This window comes from Oratosquilla oratoria, chromosome 19 (genome assembly GCF_046742065.1).
Source record: "Oratosquilla oratoria isolate Oo_2021 chromosome 19, ASM4674206v1, whole genome shotgun sequence".
Lineage (NCBI taxonomy): Eukaryota > Metazoa > Arthropoda > Malacostraca > Stomatopoda > Squillidae > Oratosquilla > Oratosquilla oratoria.
Window position 1 is genome coordinate 61333772 of NC_134795.1, and position 19766 is coordinate 61353537.

Consider the following 19766-nt stretch of genomic DNA (forward strand, 5'->3'; position numbering starts at 1 on the left):
TCAACTTTGTCGTGGCTTTAGAGCAAGTTCCTATTACCCAGAGAGTGAAGCTCCCACCCTCCCACTCTCCCTCCCTCGCTCCCCCTCCTACCCTCCCTTGCTCCCCCTCCCACCCTCCCTTGCTCCCCCTCCCACCCTCCCTTGCTCCCCCTCCCACCCTCCCTTGCTCCCCCTCCCACCCTCCCTTGCTCCCCCTCCCACCCTCCTTCGCTTCCCCTCCCACCCTCCCTCGCTCCCCCTCCCACACACCCACCCTCCCTCGCTCCCCCTCCCACACACCCACCCTCCCTCGCTCACCCTCCCACACACCCACCCTCCCTCGCTCCCCCTCCCACACACCCACCCTCCCTCGCTCCCCCTCCCCACACACCCACCCTCCCTCGCTCCCCCTCCCACACACACACCCTCCCTCGCTCCCCCTCCCACACACACACACCCTCCCTCGCTCCCACCCTCCCTCCCACCCTCCCTCGCTCCCATCCTCCCTCCCTCCCCCTCCCATCCTCCCTCCCTCCCGCTCCCATCCTCCCTCCCTCCCCCTCCCATCCTCCCTCCCTCCCCCTCCCATCCTCCCTCCCACTCCCATCCTCCCTCCCTCACCCACCCATCCTCTCTCCCTCCCCCTCCCATCCTCCCACTCTCCCCTCCCATCCTCCCCCTCTCCCCTCCCATCCTCCCCCTCTCCCCTCCCACCCTCCCCCTCTCCCCTCCCATCCTCCCCCTCTCCCCTCCCATCCTCCCCCTCTCCCTTCCCATCCTCCCCCTCTCCCTTCCCATCCTCCCCCTCTCCCTTCCCATCCTCCCTCCCTCCCATCCTCCTTCCCGTCCTCCTCCCCATCCTTCCTCCCTCCCTCATTCCCTCCCACCCAACCCTCCCTCCCGCCCACCGTTGGCGTTGCTTGCTGAGCCAGCCGCCCACCACGCCCACTTCCCAAGGATGAAGAATCATCAACTGGCGATCAATCTCCTTTTTCAATCAATTTCATTTTATCTCGTATTGTTCTGTTTTATCTTGTTTTATTTCATTCTACTTAAAAAAAATTATTTGTATTTTATCTTTCATTGTTTTGTTTTTATTTGTTTATTTGTATATTTATACATTTATCTGTTTATTCAATTATTTATCTATATGTTCATTCAGTTATTATTATTAATTATTCATTTACTTACTCATTTATTAATTTCTTTGTATGCTTATTTGTGTGTGTATTGATTTTGATCGTATTCACATTGTTCATTAGTTTGTTCCAATCATTCAGTCAGTCAGTCAGTCAGTCAATTACTCGTTTATTATATCCATTCATTCATTCATTTATTCAATTACTCGTTCATTCACCCGTTCATTCACTTATTCATTTATTTATTAATTCATTCATTCGTTTTCTTGTTCACTCGTTCATTTATTCGTTCATTCATTTATTCATTCTCTTATTCGTTCATCCACTCGTTCATTCACTCATTCACTCGTTCATTCACTCCTTCATTCACTCGTTCATTCACTCGTTCATTCACTTATACATTCATTCATTCATTCATTCAACTCATTTGTTTCCCTTGCAGGAGCCCCCGACATAATGGTTAGCAAGTAAGTCACCCCTAATTCTCTTGTCCAAAGCACATTTTTATTCCCTTGACATATTTCTTTGGCCAAGATAAATTTCTTTTCTGTGCCTTACGGAACTCGTAAAGCAAAAAAGCCTCGGGTCCTGCCTCCTGCCCGCTGTCAGTGGCTTCCTACAACCCCCCCCCCCATCCCACTCCTACCCACTCCCACCCCAAGCGCCAAATGCTGGCGCTGCCTCAAGGGTCATAAAGTCGTAGAGATGACAAGGAAAACTAAGCCTTATGGATAATGCAGGCATAAGCGAAATTGAACCATCTCTAATTTGGGTCATGGAAGTTTTGCTCGGGATAATGTTTTCTATCCTTTTTCTTCTTTTTCTTCTTCTTCTTCCTTCTTTTCTTCTTTATTTTTTTTCTCATTTTCTTTTTTGAGAATTTTTTAAAGATATTTTTCTTAGTCACTCATTCCTTCTCCCTCTCATTTGACAATTTTATCCAGTGTGTGCAAAACTTATATCAAGACAAGATTATCAAAAATATTTCAACTTAGGACATTTACATAATCATGCTGGCTAGCTACCACTTAGCAATCATATTTAGTGGTAGAGACAACCCTCTATAGTTAACACTAAAGAAGCAAGGAGGCAATGAAAAACACTTAAAGTTTCCCGTCCCCATACTAATAAGCCAACATTCTATTTACCAGGTGGTTCTTCTAGTCTGATTAAAATCTCCAGACCATTACAAGATTAATCAATCTAGTTTGATCTAGATCTTCCTTCAACTGCTTAGAAGCTCCTCTTAAACTGGGTAATATATATATATATATATATATATATATATATATATATATATTATACATATATATATATATATTATACATATATATATATATGATATATATGTATGAGAAAGGTATCGGGTCTTAATCCGATTATCGAGTTTATTCCTGACCGGTTTCGCTTTACAGAGGCTTCTTCTGAAGTTAATGTAAAGAAGCTACTTTAAAGCGAAACCGGTCAGGAATAAACTCGATAATCGGATCAAGATCCGTGTTTCCCCCCTCTTCCACCTTTCTCATAATTGTCCCAAAGTCTCAATATATGTATATATATATATATATATATATATATATATATATATGTATATATATATATATACATATATATATACATATAATATATACTTTGCTGGAGGCCAAAATAGAGCAGTTGAAATTGCCAAATTGGTCCTTTTGGTTGATTAAAGGTTAGCGCGAGTGGCCAGAGATTAACAAAGGCATGAAGGCGATAAGCATGTGTTGGATTTTTCGTGGCCAATAGGCGGATCTCGAGGCTAACGATGCCATTATGGTAAGACGTCGTAATGGGCGTGAAAGACCAGCCGGAGTTCATTGGACTTTAATGGAAGGTATTTTGCAAAAGCAAATCCCGTGAAACGACAGCTTCCTGAGATCAAATTGCGATAACAAAAGTCAACTTTTATTTCATTTTTTTTTTTCGTTTTTTTTCGTGTTGTGTTAGTTTGTGTGTTTGTGTGTTTGTTTATTTGCTTTATTTTACTTTATTCTGTTTATTTGTTTTGTATTTTGCCAAAACAAATCCAATGAAACGACAGCTTCCCGAGATCAAATTGCGATAACGAAAGTCAACTTTTATTCTATTTTGTTTCGTTTTGTTGTATTTGTTTGTTCGTGTTAGTTATTTGTTAGTTTGTGTATTTGTATGTTTATTTGTTTTATTTTTACTTTATTCTGCTTATTTATTTAATCATTCTATTATATTATATTTTCATTTGTTTATTCATTTATCATTATTAAAAAAAAAAATTCGCGTCCGACCTAGTTATGGACAAAAGATCCCTGTCGACATGCTCCGCCTTTGTAATCCTTTTTCTTTTTATTTTGTCTTATTTCATGCATTTCTTTTTATTATATTGATCGGTTGTTTGATTGATCGATTGATTTTTACTTTTTTATTTTTTCATTTCTTTATTCATTTTCATTATTTATATAAGAGGAAAGCCAAACCGGCCATACTGCCAACAAACAGTAGGAAACCACACGTTAAATTTATCTTTCACAGTAAGTGTTGCAATATATAGTGTGTCACACTTAGAAAAAAAAAATGGAAGAGCCCTCAAAGGTCTCAAAAAAGACAAAAGCTGTAGAAGTTCCCAAGAGGACGGACATCTGATAGTACACGTCTGCTTCGAATTTTCATTTTTATAAGTTTGATAGCCACCACAGTATGGACAGATCGAGGTCAGGGAAGAAAATTTTTAGTGTCTTAGGTGGGCCATATATATATAATGTGTGTGTGTGTGTGTATATATATATATATATATATACATATACATGTATCATATATATATACATATATATGCTGGAAATAGACTCATCCACTGGGATTCGAACCCTTGCCTAGGCGGCTTACGTCTTATAAGACAAAGACCTTACTGACCATGCTATCTAAGGTCTTTGCCTTATAAGACGTAAGCCGCCTAGGGTTCGAATCCCAGTGGATGAGTCTATTTCCAAAAATTTTCAAATGATAAAAACAATATATATATGTATATATATGTATAAATATATATATATATATGTATATATACATATATATATATATATATATATATAACATACAGACAGACTGTGGTTGAGTTTGTGTTGTTTTTCCTCAAAGATCCCCAGAGACAACCTAGGAAATTTACCAAATGTTTATGAGGAACACCTTACACTTGAAGGAAATCACCCAACGGAAGACACAAAACAGTGTCTTAAACGGCTCTTCATTCAGACCACTCGTCGTTCTGCAAAGATTAACATGGGTCACACTGGTGATCGTGTCCGGGTTACTTGGGGACGCGGGTTTCTTGAAAGAGGTCTGAATATACATACTGATAGTCTGGAAACTGTCAGTCGTACTGGCAGCTGACAAGAGGTAATCGCATTAAAAGCAAAACCTTCACATTAGTGTCTGACGATGCACGGTAAGACACTTCAAATGGGAGAAAAAGAATCTGTGGACACTAAATACCAATCTACGTTACTTGAAAAGACCTTTCCCTGCGTTTCCGAAAGGATTTTTTTTCCTAAGAAAAAAATATGTTCTTTAAAAAAAATGCGACCGTCTAGGCTCTCCGAGTAATTAACCACTGACAAACCGCACTAATGGGATTCAACGAAGAGCTGAATTCCAGCTGGCGGTCCACAGACTGGAGGAGGAAAAGTAAAGAGAAGAGAAGAGAAGAGAGAAGGAGAGAAGAGATGAAAGTAGTGGGAAAGCGAAGTGTACGAAAGGTTAAAAAAAAAAAAAAAAAAAAAAAAGGTAAAGGGAAATGAACGGAAAGGGAAGAAGAGGAAAGGGACATTTGGAAAGGAAAGGGTAGAGAAAGGAAAAGGAAGAAACGGTTATTGGAAAGGGAGGGAAACAGAAATTGGATGGAAAAGGAGGAAAAGGGAAAGAAAGGAAAAAGTGAGGATGGAAAAAAAAGGTATGTGTGCCTCCTCGAGATCCTCGACGTTGATGGTTTAGAGTTAAAGAGAAGGGGGGAAAAGGAAAGGGAAGGTGTAACAGAGAGGATAAGAACAAAGAAGCAAGTCAGTACAGTGAAAGAAGAATATAGGAAGATTAGTTACAAAAAGGTAGAAAAGGGAAGGTAAAGAATAAAGAGAGAGAAGAAGAGAAAGGTAGAGAGGAAAGGAGAAAGAGAGGCATATAAAGGCATGGAAACAAAGGAGAAACATAAAGAAAAGGAAAGGCGGAGACAGAAAAACTCAGGAAAAAACTTGTGTAAAAAAAAAGAAAAAAAAAGTCACAGTAGCAACCTAATAGGGAAAAGGGATATAGACAGAAAGACAGACAGACATAGAACTAGCCAGCCAGCCAGAGACAGTCATAAATAGACGGAAATAGAGGGGGACAGAGACATAGAGAGACCGGCAGAAACAAACATGCATATCAATACAAAGACATAGGTAGACAGATACAAACAGATACAGACAGATAAAGATATAGACAGAGATAAACAGACAGATGAACAGAGAGGCGGATAGATAGTATGACATGGAGTAACAGAGACTGAGGCAGACATAGATAAGAACAGACAAAAAGATTGACGAACGGATGGACAGATGCTCAGATGGACGAACGAATAGACAAATTGAAGACACGAAGAAGAAGCGGTGAGGCATAGAATCAGCGAGAAAGAAAGAAAAAAAAGAGCAACAACAGCGAGTCGAAATAAAAAAAAAAGTCAAGAAACTGAAGGATAGTAAAGAACTAGAAGAAAAACCAAGAAGATCTGTGTTCTCAAACAAAAATGGACGTAAGGAGGAACCAAAAAAGAGAAAAAGTAAAGAATATTGAAGAAGAACGAAGAAGGAGTTCGACACTTAAGTTGATTATGAAATGGAAAAAGAAAAGAACAACGGCAAGTCAGAAGGAGAAAAAGTTCCAGAAGAGAAAAAAAAAGGAGAAAAAGAATTCAAGAATACGAAGGCGACGAAAGGAAAGATCTTAATGGAAAAGCAAAACGTTAGGAGGAGACAGAAATAGGGAGAGACAGAGAGACCGGGAAACAGGGAGGGACAGATAGAGACAGTGAGACTAGAAGAGACGGAGAGAGACAGGTATACAGGCAGACAGACAGACGGAGATATGAAGGGATGGAGAGACAGACAGACGGACAGACGGATGGGCAGACAGACAGACAAACAGACGGACAGACGGATGGGCAGACAGACAGACAGACAGACGGACAGACGGATGGGCAGACAGACAGACAGACGGATGGACAGACAGACAGACAGACGGATGGACAGACAGACAGACAGACAGACAGATGGACAGACGGATGGGCAGACAGACAGACAGACGGATGGACAGACAGACAGACGGCCAGACGGATGGACAGACAGGCAGAATGACAAACAGAAAGGTAGGAAGGAATGGAGACAGGAAAGGATACAGGAAGTCAGACAGGAAGAAAACCTCCATGTTCTCTTAAGACATTTGGTTTCAAAGCTGCCGAGACACCACAGTGGAAATAAGTCTTTTGATTTTGTGCCATCCTCGGATATACAATTGTATTTACTATGCATAATATGAGTCTTACATGTATTGTATTTCATTGTATATATGATTGAATCCGAATAGAATAGAATAAAATAAAATCAAACAGGAGGTACAAGCAATTCGAAATTTTGCACCTTTGGTCTTCCTGGATAAACATCGACCATTATATATATATTCCAGTTGATCGAGCCCTTGGCACCATGGAACATACCAATCCATTGAAAAGCTTCCTGGAATGACCCACCACTGTTGTGCATTATACTGTCGAGGACCTAAATGCCCTCACTACATGCCTTAACAGACCTTTTCTTTTCACATAAACCCCAAAATGTCTAGACCTTTGTATTGGTTCATGATTAATGAAATCCTTGTGGCCTTGTCTCCCTGTGCAGTGACTCGAAAGCTGGGCAATAAAGTATTTAACGGCTGATGAATATATTAAATTGAAATTTGAATTTTGAAATGAAGGCGTTCGAACTAAACTGACTGACCACGTCAAACCAGTGGGTGTAAAGCCAAAATACAGACATTTGTACTACATGGGATAAATACCATCTGTCATAAGCCAGTCAGCAAGCAGTTAGATTTCATTTCATTTCAACTTCTACTTCCATATAAATGTTTTTGAAAGAAGGACGGAGGGATGAAAATAATAATATTATTATTACTTTTTTTTTTCTTAGGAGGGTTGAAAAATACGACTTATCCTGACCTGACGTGAACCGACTTGACTTGACCTTATCCGATAGTGTTTTGTAAATTTTATTTGCAGTTTTCAGGACGGTCTAACCCCTACCATGTAAAAAAAAAAAAATCGAATGACAGATTCTTGTATGTGAACGTTTGACTTCCTTTGATGCCGACCGTGAGTGATCAATGTGTCGATTTTGCCGTCGAGAGCGATGGCAGTGTTGTCAGTCATCAGTCGGAGTCTCGTTTCGCATGGATGGAAACACTGGGACAAAAAGTTGGTATCCCAAAGACTTCTATTCGCCTTCAGCAACTGGATCGGCAAAAAATGCAGGTGGTAGGTAGACCAATCTTGATTTCTGGACACACATACCAAGCGATGAGTTGGTTGTACTTGTACATCACTTGCTACCGAGGGAGATAGAGAGAATAGCTTGCTGGCAGCCAAGGTGGGAAATTGTCCCCTGTTGCTAATGGTGTCATTCAAGGTATGAGTTGGTTGTACTTGTACATCACTCGCTACCGAGGGAGATAGAGAGAATAGCTTGCTGGCAGCCAAGGTGGGAAATTGTCCCCTGTTGCTAATGGTGTCATTCAAGGTATGTAATGACCTCCTCGTTGCAGGGAGGTCGTTACAGATATCAATAGAATAGCCTAATGGTATCAGTGACAAAAATAACACTTGCTACGGAAATTGTAATGTTATAACACATTTGTAAATGTGCACTTTAAACCCACTATCGGAGAAATAATATCAGAAGTAGAGGAAAACTGTATATTTCGACTATCTGCTATGAGGATAGCAGTCAATAGATTAATGTCAAGAGCGGTCGGACAAAATACCATAAACTGTCCATGACCCAACCACATCAAGAGCATGTTACCTGAGTCCCCCTCATTTTTCCCCGTCCCCTTTTCTGTACTCCTCACTACCTCATTTACAGCTGTAATCTATCTTGTAACCATTCTGCTGAAGAGGACTACAGATAGTAGTCGAAATATACAGTTTTCCTGTACTTCTATTATTTCCCCGATAGTGGGTTTAAAGTGCACTTGCTACGGAAATAAGCTTGACAAGTCGATAAGCAAAAAAAGAAAGAAAGTCTTACCTGGAGAGCCTGTGCGTCGTTGGGCAGCTGGTCCAGCTTCTTGAGGTTATTGTTCGTAAGATTAAGGTGGGTAAGCGCTGTGAGACCGCGGAGTCTCTCACGCGGGAAGATGACCAACCCATTAAAGCTGAGATCAAGATGGGTCAGTGAGGTCAAGTTTCGGAATGCGCTGGGTGAGATCTTCGTGATCTTGTTGGAGGATAAGTCGAGGATCTTAAGGTTCGGGATGAGGTTGAGATCCCGGCTGGTGACAACACTGAGATTGGTGTGAGTGACCACTAGTTCCCTCAGAGACACCAGAGGTTTCCTCACAATAAGCATGTTGTTACTCACTAGGTGTTTGAGAGGGTTCCCAGATATATTCAGGAGCTTCAAAGACGGTAACTCGTCCAAGAAGACAGAGTCGGGGATCTGAATCATGGCGTTGCAACTGAGCTGGAGTTCGGTGAGAGAGGTGGAGTTCGCCAATGTACCTAGAGGGATATCGTTGATCTTGTTCCCCGACAGATCAAGTATAGAGAGGCGATTAAGTCCCAGCACCATCGTCCGACGAATCTTCTTTAGTTTCAAATTCGAGGCATAAAGCTCCCTTAGATCCTTCAACCTTGTGAGCTCCGCGTTCATTCTGTCAATAGGATTCTCATAGATATGTAAGATCTCGAGTGCTTCGAGACCCTCAATGGATCTGAGCGCTTCGTGGGACAAGTTGTTCATCGATAAATCCAACTCTTTTAGATTTGTGACCTTATCAAAAACGCGCGACGGGAGAGATGAGAGCCTGTTCTTGGCCAGACTTAGGTGACGCAGTCTCAAGTTCTCGGTGAACAATTCCAGCGGGATCGTCCTGAGTTCACAGTCGTCCAGATCCAAATACTCGAGATCTCGTAGCTCACGAAGAGCATCTGTTTGAAGTTTACCAAACCCGTTTAAACCAATTTTTAGTTTCCTTAGTGTTGGGATATTAAGATAGTCTTTAGATAGATCTGGAAGTAGATTGTGCCTTAAATTTAACTCCTCTAGTTCCTTCAGATCGTAAAAAGCATCTCTCTCGATCTCGCTGATCATCGAGCTTTCCAGATTTAGGTTACGTAAAGGAATGGGACCTTCAAACATAAATCTTCGAATTGCAAATATTTGGTTATAAGACAGATCAAGGGTCTGCAAGTTTGTGAGCTTCAAGAAGGTTTGTGGTTCAATATCCATTATTCTGTTATTATCTAAGAGGAGCTCTTCTAGGTTTTCCATGTTGTCGAAGAGATAGGAAGTCATAAGTTGCTGATGATTATGGGAAAGTCCAAGATATTGAAGTTTCCTCAGGTTTGAAAATGATTTATTTTCTATGCGTAAAATTTGATTCCTCTCCAAGTGAAGTTGCCTTAAGGAAGTTAAGTCGCTAAACATTTCTTGAGTTATCAAAGACACGTTATTATCGTTCAACCATAGAATCTCAAGTTTGCTCTGCCCTCGAAAAGCGTCTACATTAATTGTTTTTAATTGGTTCTTGGAGGCCCGTAAGCTTATTAAACTTGCTGGATACCTGCTTAAAGCATCCGGCAACTCGAGGAGTCTATTACCATCTAGGTTCAGGTGCTGAAGCCCTTCTAAGCTGGAAAAGGCCTCTTTTGCAATATGCTCAATCCTGTTGTCTTGAAGATGCAGCTCAGCTAGTTTAGCAAGAGGAGAAAAAACATTTCTCTCAATCCGAGAAATAGCATTCTTCTGAAGTCGAAGTTCCCTGAGGTCTGGAAGGTTCTCGAAAGTGCCTTCTTCTAACGCTGCGATACGGTTGTTGTCCAGGCTTAGTGAGCTCAGGGCTCGAGTGTTCTCGAACAACAGCGGATGAATAACAGCGATATTGTTTGAACTCAGCTGCAGGTTGAAGAGAACATCCATGTTCAAGAATGCTCCACTCTCGATCGAGTGAATCGCGTTGTTCTGGAGGTACAAGACTGAGATCTTCGTAGCATTGACAAAGGTGTCGTTGGTGATCTTAAGAATGTTGTTGTTGGCAAGGAACAGTTCTTGTAGTTCGACAAGATTAGCAAAGACACCGTTGTCTATCGAATGGAGATGGTTGTAACCCAGATCGATGACCCGGATAGATGGAGTATACGAAAAAGTCTCTGCCTCCAAGCTCATGATGTCATTATGACTGAGGTAGAGCGTCTGAAGGTCTTTGTTCGTCTGGAAAGTGTCTTTGTCTACGGACATAATATTGTTCAGGTACATAGATAGGGATACGAGTGCCGGCATGGCTGAAAGAGTTGAACTGCCAAGTTGGGTAAATTTGTTACTGCTCAGGTCGAGAACTTCTAAGGAAAGGAGTGCTGAGTGATGATCACTGACGACATCGGAGATGTGGTTCCAAGTAACTTTTAGGGTCCTCAACTTGTTCAAGCGACGGAGTGCTGACAACGGAAGCTGTTTGAGTTGGTTATTCATCAAGTTGAGTTCTATAAGTGTATCCTCAAGTCCATCAAAAGCATATTCAGATATCAACCGGATACCGTTGCTCTTCAGATTTAACGTTGCCAAGTTCATCCTGAAGAAACTATAGCTCTGGATCTCGGTGATATTATTCGACTCCAACTCTAATGACGTTAATCTCGTCAAAGGTTGAATTGCTGTCTGAGGTACAGACTGGAGCTGGCTGTGCACAATGGTCAGACTCTCTAGAGAATTTTCCAGCCCAAAGAATCCCTTATCTGCTACGTGCTGTATATTGGAATGGGAAATTTGAAGACTATGAATGGTGCTTTGGTTGAAGATGTGCGCTGGAAGGACTGAGGTGTTACTGGAAAGATCGTAAATGCTGAAGGACTTGATCGGCCGCTGAATGAGCCGAAGAACATCCCCAACGGCCTTCAGGGACACGTTAGGACATTCGAGGAACACGCCGTCGTCGAAGTGGTAGCAAGGGCAGTTAGGGTTCTGCTCCCATGGGGGGCAGGCGCTGCCCCCGTCGACGTCCTGACCTTGAACGACCCATGAGGCGATCAAGGCCGTCATGAAAACGACGCACGTAGATTGGCGCTGGTCCATGACGAGATCATACGGGCTGCATCCTAGACCTGAAATGAGGAGAGATGCCAAGTAAATACCAGGTGGTTAAGATTTTGCTTACGATTATTTCATCTAGCACACCATACACATTGATCCTTCGGGTATGACTTGTAAGATGGTTGTTATTGTACTAAAAAGAATAGTAATTACCCCGAGTTTCACTGACTGAAAACTCTCATACCTACAGCAAATGACAACAGTCCACTACCCTCCAGTAGATCTCTTTAGGAAGAAACGTTAGATTGTTACACATGATGTATCAATGTGGGGGCGTTTCTATACGTCACTGATTTGTAATTATAGGACGGGAGTCGCTGGTTGTCAGATCTTGGGAGGAAAAGTCGAGAATATATAACCAAATCTGAGGGGAAAAAATCCTAGGCCAGGACTAAAGACAACGTCAGCACCTGGTGAATGTCCCTAAAGATAAAGATGAGGCTGTTGACTGGTTTTGAAGACACGTGATAGGTACACGAGTCTAGAGCAAGTCTCGTAGGATCACCGCTTCCAGGCACCCGTCGTCAGTCCCAACTAAATATATGAAGATAATAAGCTTGCAATTTGTCTATTCTCCATTTAAATGTGATATGAAAAATAGAAGAAAAAAAAGATGAAAAAAGTTTTGCTAATTTTTTAGTCAACAAATATTTGATTGTATGACTGTATGTAACACATATTAGTCCTACATTTCCTGGACAACCAACGAACAAGCGAAATGTGAGGACTGAAGACCATGATACTGAAACGAATTCAGGTTCCATCTCGGACCCTATATACCCAAGCCCAAACATCGGGATGGGCAACCCAACTACGAGATGTTGTATGGAGAAACGACTCATCAGTAGCTAACCAACCCTCGTTCTTAGGTATGAATATGATATATTCCTGAATACGGACATTCGTTACCTGCCGTTCAGAACATTCAGAGAACTCGTATGTATGTTCGTATGCATTTATGTTTGTATGTATGTGAATATGTATGTATGTGTGTATGTAAGCATGCATGCATGTATGTATATATGTTTGATATCAGACCACTGCTGCAGTGTGCAGCCTGCAATGTTGAAGCGTCTAATTATGGCTTCAGGTTCAACAAAAACTTTTGGCAACGTCGGACTGGGCCGGCGACCAGGGGACCCTAGCCCACTTGTCTACCAACCGCGGTTCCCGGCCGCGTCAAGCGACCCCAAGTACGTGCGCTACTAACTCTTAACACCATGTAGATGTCTGAAACTCGCTCAGTCCGGTGGTGCTCGCCCCGCCTGCTGACCACCCGCAGCCGAAATCATCCTCGTCCTCCCATCGTCGTCGGTCCTCCTGCGCGCCGCTTACCGTCCATCCTGCCGTATTCTCAGTCGTAGCACTTCTTAGTTCGCGTTTGATGTGTTCATGTCCGAGAACTATCTAAAATATCCTTCATATCTTTCACTGCGTTCGCTCGTGGGGTTGGGGTAGAATTGATGGTCGGATCGTAGTTATGTATGAGCTTGTCAGCTTTTTTATTCTTTGTGGGCAAGTTGGTAAGAGGTTCAACTCCGGGATTAACATCCAATAGCTTTTAATATAGCATCACTATACGAGAGCTATTCGCATCATACTTTTCTAAAAATTCATTTGATATAAGGTAAATTATTATAATACATGATACATATATAAAAAACGTATAATATATATCATGATGTATAATTCAACGTATAAGAGTTAATACATATCAGATCATACAATATGATGTAATATGATGTGGCATAATGTAATATATAACATACGTAATAACATGAAATAGGAATCATCTATCACAGTAATAGAAATTACATCGGATGTCGTATGGATTGTCAAGTGGAATCTAGTTTGGCTTACATTTATATAATCATCCAATTTATATTTTCAAAGTATAGTAAAAGACAATCTTTGAAACCAAAACTGTCTACTAGCTTTGGAAGCATCATCAACGTTGGACAATAGAGGAGGATGTCATCGAGGCTTAATGGGGCAAACAATGCGAATTTCGCTAACCAATCACCCTGAACAATCTCTCTTTCTCTCTCTCTCTCTCTCTCTCTCTCTCTCTCTCTCTCTCTCTCTCTCTCTCTCTCTCTCTCTCTCTCTCTCTCTCTCTCACTATCTACTCCCTATCTACCTATCTATCTATTTCTGTCGCTGTATCTCTCTCTCTCTCTCTCTCTCTCTCTCTCTCTCTCTCTCTCTCTCTCTCTCTCTCTCTCTCTCTCTCTCTCTCTCCGTCTCTGTTTTTCTCTCCCCCCGTCTCTCTGTCTCCCTATCTCTCTCTCTCTCTTTCTCTATCTCTCTATCTCTCTATCTATCTATCTATTTATCTATCTATCTCTTTCACACACACGCACACACGCGCGCGCGCATACACCCTCGCACAAAAATATTATTTACTTGTTCATTTACTGATTCATCTACGTATCCATTCACTTATCTATTTTCTTCTTCATTTGCTCATTCAATCATCTATCTGCCTATTAATAATCAATTTATGGTGAAATTGTTGCTGAAGGGCTCAGTGGAGATTGAAAACCACGGCTGTATATGTTACGAAATGGAATAGACATAGGGTGTTGCTTGTGGAACAAGATTGAGGAGGGATTGATGTGATCGATGACGGGGGATCGTGTTCCAGAGTACAGTCGATCACAATGTAGGAAAACAAAAGTAAAAGAGGAATGCGAGGAGCACCATTCATTCCACAACGAGGGTGAAACGGTAAATTTGTAAACAAGTAAATGAATAAATAAATACGAGTGAATGAGTAAATGAATAAGGAATGACTTTACGAAAATCATTGAGTAAATATATTATACAACAAATGAACTTTTTTTTTTTTGTTAGAATACTGCCTTGTTCAATTTTTCTCTTTTTTTTCTATCTTGGCTCGGTTATCTTGCTCGATTCAGTTTTTGTCATTATTATATATAAATATTCTTTTTCATTTTTTCTTCGGTTTTCTGTGTTCACTTTTTCCCTCTGTTTTATTCTTCTGATTGATTGCCCTCCTGTTTGCCAGTTTTCTTCCTCGGGTCCATTCTCTCTCTCTTTCTCTCTCTCTCTCTCTCTCTCTCTCTCTCTCTCTCTCTCTCTCTCTCTCTCTCTCTCTCTCTCTCTCTCTCTCTCTCTCTCTCTCTCTCTCTCTCTCTCACTCTCTCTCCCTCTCTCTCTCTCTCTCTCTCTCTCTCTCTCTCTCTCTCTCTCTCTCTCTCTCTCTCTCTCTCTCTCTCTCTCTCTCTCTCTCTCTCTCTCTCTCTCTCTCTCTCTCTCTCTCTCTCTCTCTCCCTCTCTCTCTCTCTCTCTCTCTCTCTCTCTCTCTCTCTCTCTCCTCTCTCTCTCTCTCTCTCTCTCTCCCTCCCTCCCCTCTCCCTCTCTCTCCCTCCCTCCCTCTCTCTCCCCCCCACTCCCTCACTCTCTCCCTCTCTCTCCCCCTCTCTCCCTCCCTCTCTCTCCCCCTCCCTCTCTCTCCACCTCTCCCCCTCTCTCCCACCCTCTCTCGATCTGTCTCTCCCTCTCCCTCCCTCCCTCTCCCTCCCTCCCTCTCCCTCCCTCCCTCTACCTCCCTCTCTCTCCCTCTCTCTCTCTCCCTCTCCCTCTCCCTCTCTCTCTCCCTCTCCCTCTCTCTCTCTCTCTCTCTCTCTCTCTCTCTCTGTCTCTCTCTCTCTCCCCCCCTCCCTCTCTCCTCTATCTCTCTCTCTTGCACTCTCTCTCTCCTCTTTTTCTCTTTATTTTCTTTCCCTTTTTTCTCTTTTCTTTTTTCTTCCTTTTTCTCTTCTTCCTTCTTCCCAATTTGATTTTCTTTCTCATTTTTTTTTTCTATTCTTCAGACCAATTTTCTTATATACAGAGACATGTCCTTTTCACCCAGGAAAACTCCTTCACTATTACTCCAGAGGACCATCGTTAAGTTAATAGAAGTTAATAAAGACGGATTGTTATGTCCTTGGCCACAAGAGCTACTAATGAGGTAAAAGGAAGTTAAGCTTCGTTTGTCTTGTGGTCAACCTCTCGGTTTGAAAGTAAATAATGTTTTGATCATTTGTGCTTTACCATGTGTTGTTTTATCATTTTCAGTTGAGTGTATGTGTATGTGTGTGTGTGTGTGTGTGTGTGTGTGTGTGTGTGTGTGTGTTCTGTGAGTTAGTTTTTGAGTTGTTTATGCACTCTTTTTGTGTTGTGTTGATTTGTTTATTTTATGTATTATGCCGTGATTATGTGATATGTACTTATATATGATTTTGTTATCGGTAGTGTTGTTATCTGTCTACTTAAATGTTTATTCTAAACATTTCATAAATATAAATAAACAAACAGAAATTAATTGACAAGTAAATAACTGAAGATAATCCGTTTCATGAAACACAAATGTACAAATGGTCAAAGAGTTTCCTGTTGCACGTCAGCAGATGTATTACTTCCGTCCTCTCACTGGGAAATGTAAGAAAGGGGAATAATTGCAACAACCGGTCACATGATTCCTCAGTCCTTCGAAGATATTTCAGCTGTTTGCCCTCATTCTACTTTTAATAGTATACGCGCGCACGCACACACACACACACACACACACACACACACACACACACACACACACACACACACACACACACACACACACACACACACACACACACACATGCACACACACACACACACACATGCGCACACACATACACATACACATACACATGCACATACACACACACACATGCACATACACACACACACACACACACACACACACACACACACACACACACACACACACACACACACACACACACACACACACACACACACACACGACTCGATGGCGCAGTGGTTTATATTACCCGGCTGCCACTATGCGGGTCGGGTTCGAATCCTGCCCAAGGCTGAAGTAATTTCAGTATCGCTGCGCTGTGGGTTGTTACGGGATAGATGGATGGACGGATGGATAGATAGATAGCCCTGGCCTAGCAACAACTGTGCCCAACGAGTCAACCTTGGGCTGTGGTCTTAGTTGAAATTGAAGGAGGTCGTCAATTCTTTGCGGTCTTGCCTTGTACAGTCAAGTTCACAAGTTCGTGCCTCCATTACGTTCTGTTCATGGATGCGGCCTTAACCTCTGCGTGACTCGGGTCCGACACGGAACCAAATAAACGCGTTTGACGCTAACCGCAACGGAATGTGTGAAAGGCATCACCCGGCCGAAGGGATCATAACGTGTGATTCACCACCATGGTCATGGATCACGTGCCGGACTCGTGGTCGTCAGATAGTTCCCTTTCCCTCAGAGCTCATATATGACCGATCTATGGGTAAAGCTGTGACTTTACACACACACACACACACACACACACACACACACACACACACACACACACACACACACACACACACACACACACACACACACACAAGTCCCCGCCCACGAGATTAGGAGTAACGACCCGCAGCGCAGCGATACTAATAACATTTCAGCCCTGGGCGAGATTCAAACCCGGACCTCCGTAGTGGCTATCGTGTGTGTGTGTGTGTGTGTGTGTGTGTGTGTGTGTGTGTGTGTGTGTGTGTGTGTGTGTGTGTGTGTGTGTGTGTGTGTCCGTGTCCGTGTCCGTGTCCGTTTGTGTGCTTGTGAACTGTAAAAAACCTACTGGTTGTAATATAAAGGTTACTGTTTCACGAAGTAGATTCGTTGACAGTGGGTTTTTAAGAGTACATTTCACCGATATGTTACAACAGGTACTACTCCAGAATTGTGTAAATATATACATACGTATATTATATATATATATATATATATATATATGTATATATATAATTATATATATATATATATTATGTATATATATAATATATACGTGTGCATGTATGTGTATATATACATGTATATATATATATATATATGTATATATATGTATATATATATATGTATATATATATAATATATATATATATGTATATATATAACGAGCTCACCACGGTTGACAATTTCGTTGCTGCGTTATTACTTCATCTACTTAATCTATCTGTCGCCAGACGATTTTATTCAGTGTGTGGAATGTTTTCTGTCTGCCTGTCCTTCCCTCATTCTGTTTTTCTGTGTGTCTGTCTGTTATTTTCTGTGTCTGTCTAATCTTCCATCGTTCTGTTTTTCTTTCTGTCTGTCTTTCTGTCTGCGTGGCTGGCTGTATGTTGTCTGTCTGTGTTTCTGTCTGTGCTTTTCTGTACTTTCCTTGTTCTGTCTTTATGCGCTTGTCTGTACTTCCCTCGTTCAGTCTTTCTGTCTGTCTGTCTGTATGTATGTCTGTCTCTATCTCTATTTCTTATTCTCTCTCTCTCTCTCTCTCTCTCTCTCTCTCTCTCTCTCTCTCTCTCTCTCTCTGTATCTATCTGTATCTCTATTTCTCTGTATCTCTCACTCTGTGTCTCTCTCTATATCCCTCTGTATCACTGTATCTCTCTGTATCTCTCTTTCTCTCTCTCTCTCTCTCTCTCTCTCTCTCTCTCTCTCTCTCTCTCTCTCTCTCTCTCTCTCTCTCTCTCTCTCTCTCTCTCTCTCTCCCCTTTCCCTCTCCTTCTCTCTCCTTATTCTCCTCCCTCTCACTCCCCCTCCTCCTTTGTCCCTCCCTCTTCCTTCTCTCTTTTTCTTCCCTCCCCCCACCGAGTCAATCCAAGGGCGTTCGATGGCATGTTTGGTGATGCATAAGCTCATCCATTTTTCAGAGCGAGACTTCGGATCCTTGAGATCCGATTCATGATAGATTCGACTTTGGTCTTGGGTACTCTCACGCTCTGCCTGGCGGCGTTCACCATGAGACGCTTAGTGTTACTGTGATTGTGGAGGGTAAAGGGAGGCTCCCTGTAAGCTGAATAAAATTGACCGGTGTTGTCAGTCGGGAGAAATGTTTTGGTGGTTTTTGTGATCTAGATGCTTGTAGGGTTGATTGGTTTATTGTAGGGTCTTACTTGTCGTCAAATACGTTGTCATTATATCTCGGACCTAGTCTACTTTAGCTGTCTTTTTTATGTTCCTAATTATTCTTGATCAGGTCTTACTATATAATTCTTCAAAGTTCCTTATGTTCGTTTTTTTGTGTCAAATCCCATTTTCATTATAAGGTAGACTTGGATCTGGGTTGGACCTCGGGTTTTAAGACCTTGTACGCTTTCCTCCGCTATTTGTAAGTTCGAGTTGCCTTCCCCTTATCTAGTCTTCTCCGGAAACTCTTTTCTCGCTCGGTGATCCAATGAGATTCCTCCGTTATTCTTTAATTGAATGATTTTGTTTAGCGTCACAAGATTCTGATCCTCACGGAGATGCTTAGTGTTAACATCTATGTATTCAACGTATGCAATACTTCGATATTAGCGTGCACACGCACGCACGCACGCGTCATATGCTACAATATGTGGTTTCAACGACAAGACTCCCGTCTCCCAAGAGACTTCTGTTGTGACCAAGCCAACCGATCCTTCTTGACAACGCCCCTTTGATAAAAAATTCTCGGCGCTCAGGTCAAGAGCCTCTACTTGAACAATAGCCCAGATGGGTCTCAGGTCAGCCACCTGCATCAGCTGACGCCTTAACCGAGGCGAGCCAACTTCCAAATATTTTTCATATGGCAACAACCTCCTTTTCCATAATTGGCAACCTTTGTAAACTGTAAATATGTATAATATATGTCTGGCAACCCTCTGAGCTTTCCTGAGGGCTTGCCGTGTATGTAGTAGTTAGAACAGAACTGAACCAAGAGAAAGCCTTCCTTCACCACCAATTCCAAATATAGAGTAACACAACCTACATTAGGAAGAAGTCTGTTAATTAAGGACTTTTTGAAATATATGACTTTGATGTCTCCTCTCACTATGAACTCCTTGCCACCAGAGAGGACTCGAACTACCGACACCCCGCTCCGCCACAAGCAGCGACGCTCTAATACGCTCGGTCAGGGAGGTTCACCCTTCATTTTTTTTTTTTTTTTTTTTTTTTTTTTTTTTTGACACGACCAGATGTTGGATTTCGTTGACCACTAACCAGTGTCGACGCCCCCCTTCGAAGTTTCAATTGCTATCTGCAACAACAAAAAATTCAAGAAGGAAAAAAGGCGCTCCACGAAACTTGAAGACTTCTTCTAGTCCACCCACCAATTTCAATGAAGGTCTGTCGTTTCTGTTGATAACAGGATGAGGACCACACAGCCACCGAAGAACTCCAAAAAAACAGAGTCTCACTTGAGGAAAACTGATAACTAATATCACCTGAACTGAGACA

The 19766-nt window shown here is 42.0% G+C and overlaps 1 protein-coding gene across 1 annotated transcript in view; it reads right to left on the reverse strand.

Moving 5' to 3' along the window:
- Nucleotides 1–19766, reverse strand: part of LOC143035947 (uncharacterized) — a 379540-nt gene that overhangs the window by 85477 nt on the left and 274297 nt on the right. The window contains exon 2 of the mRNA XM_076203197.1: nt 8441–11511. Coding sequence (XP_076059312.1) covers nt 8441–11482 — 3042 coding nt within the window. The 5' untranslated portion in view covers nt 11483–11511. The remainder of the gene's footprint in view (nt 1–8440; nt 11512–19766) is intronic.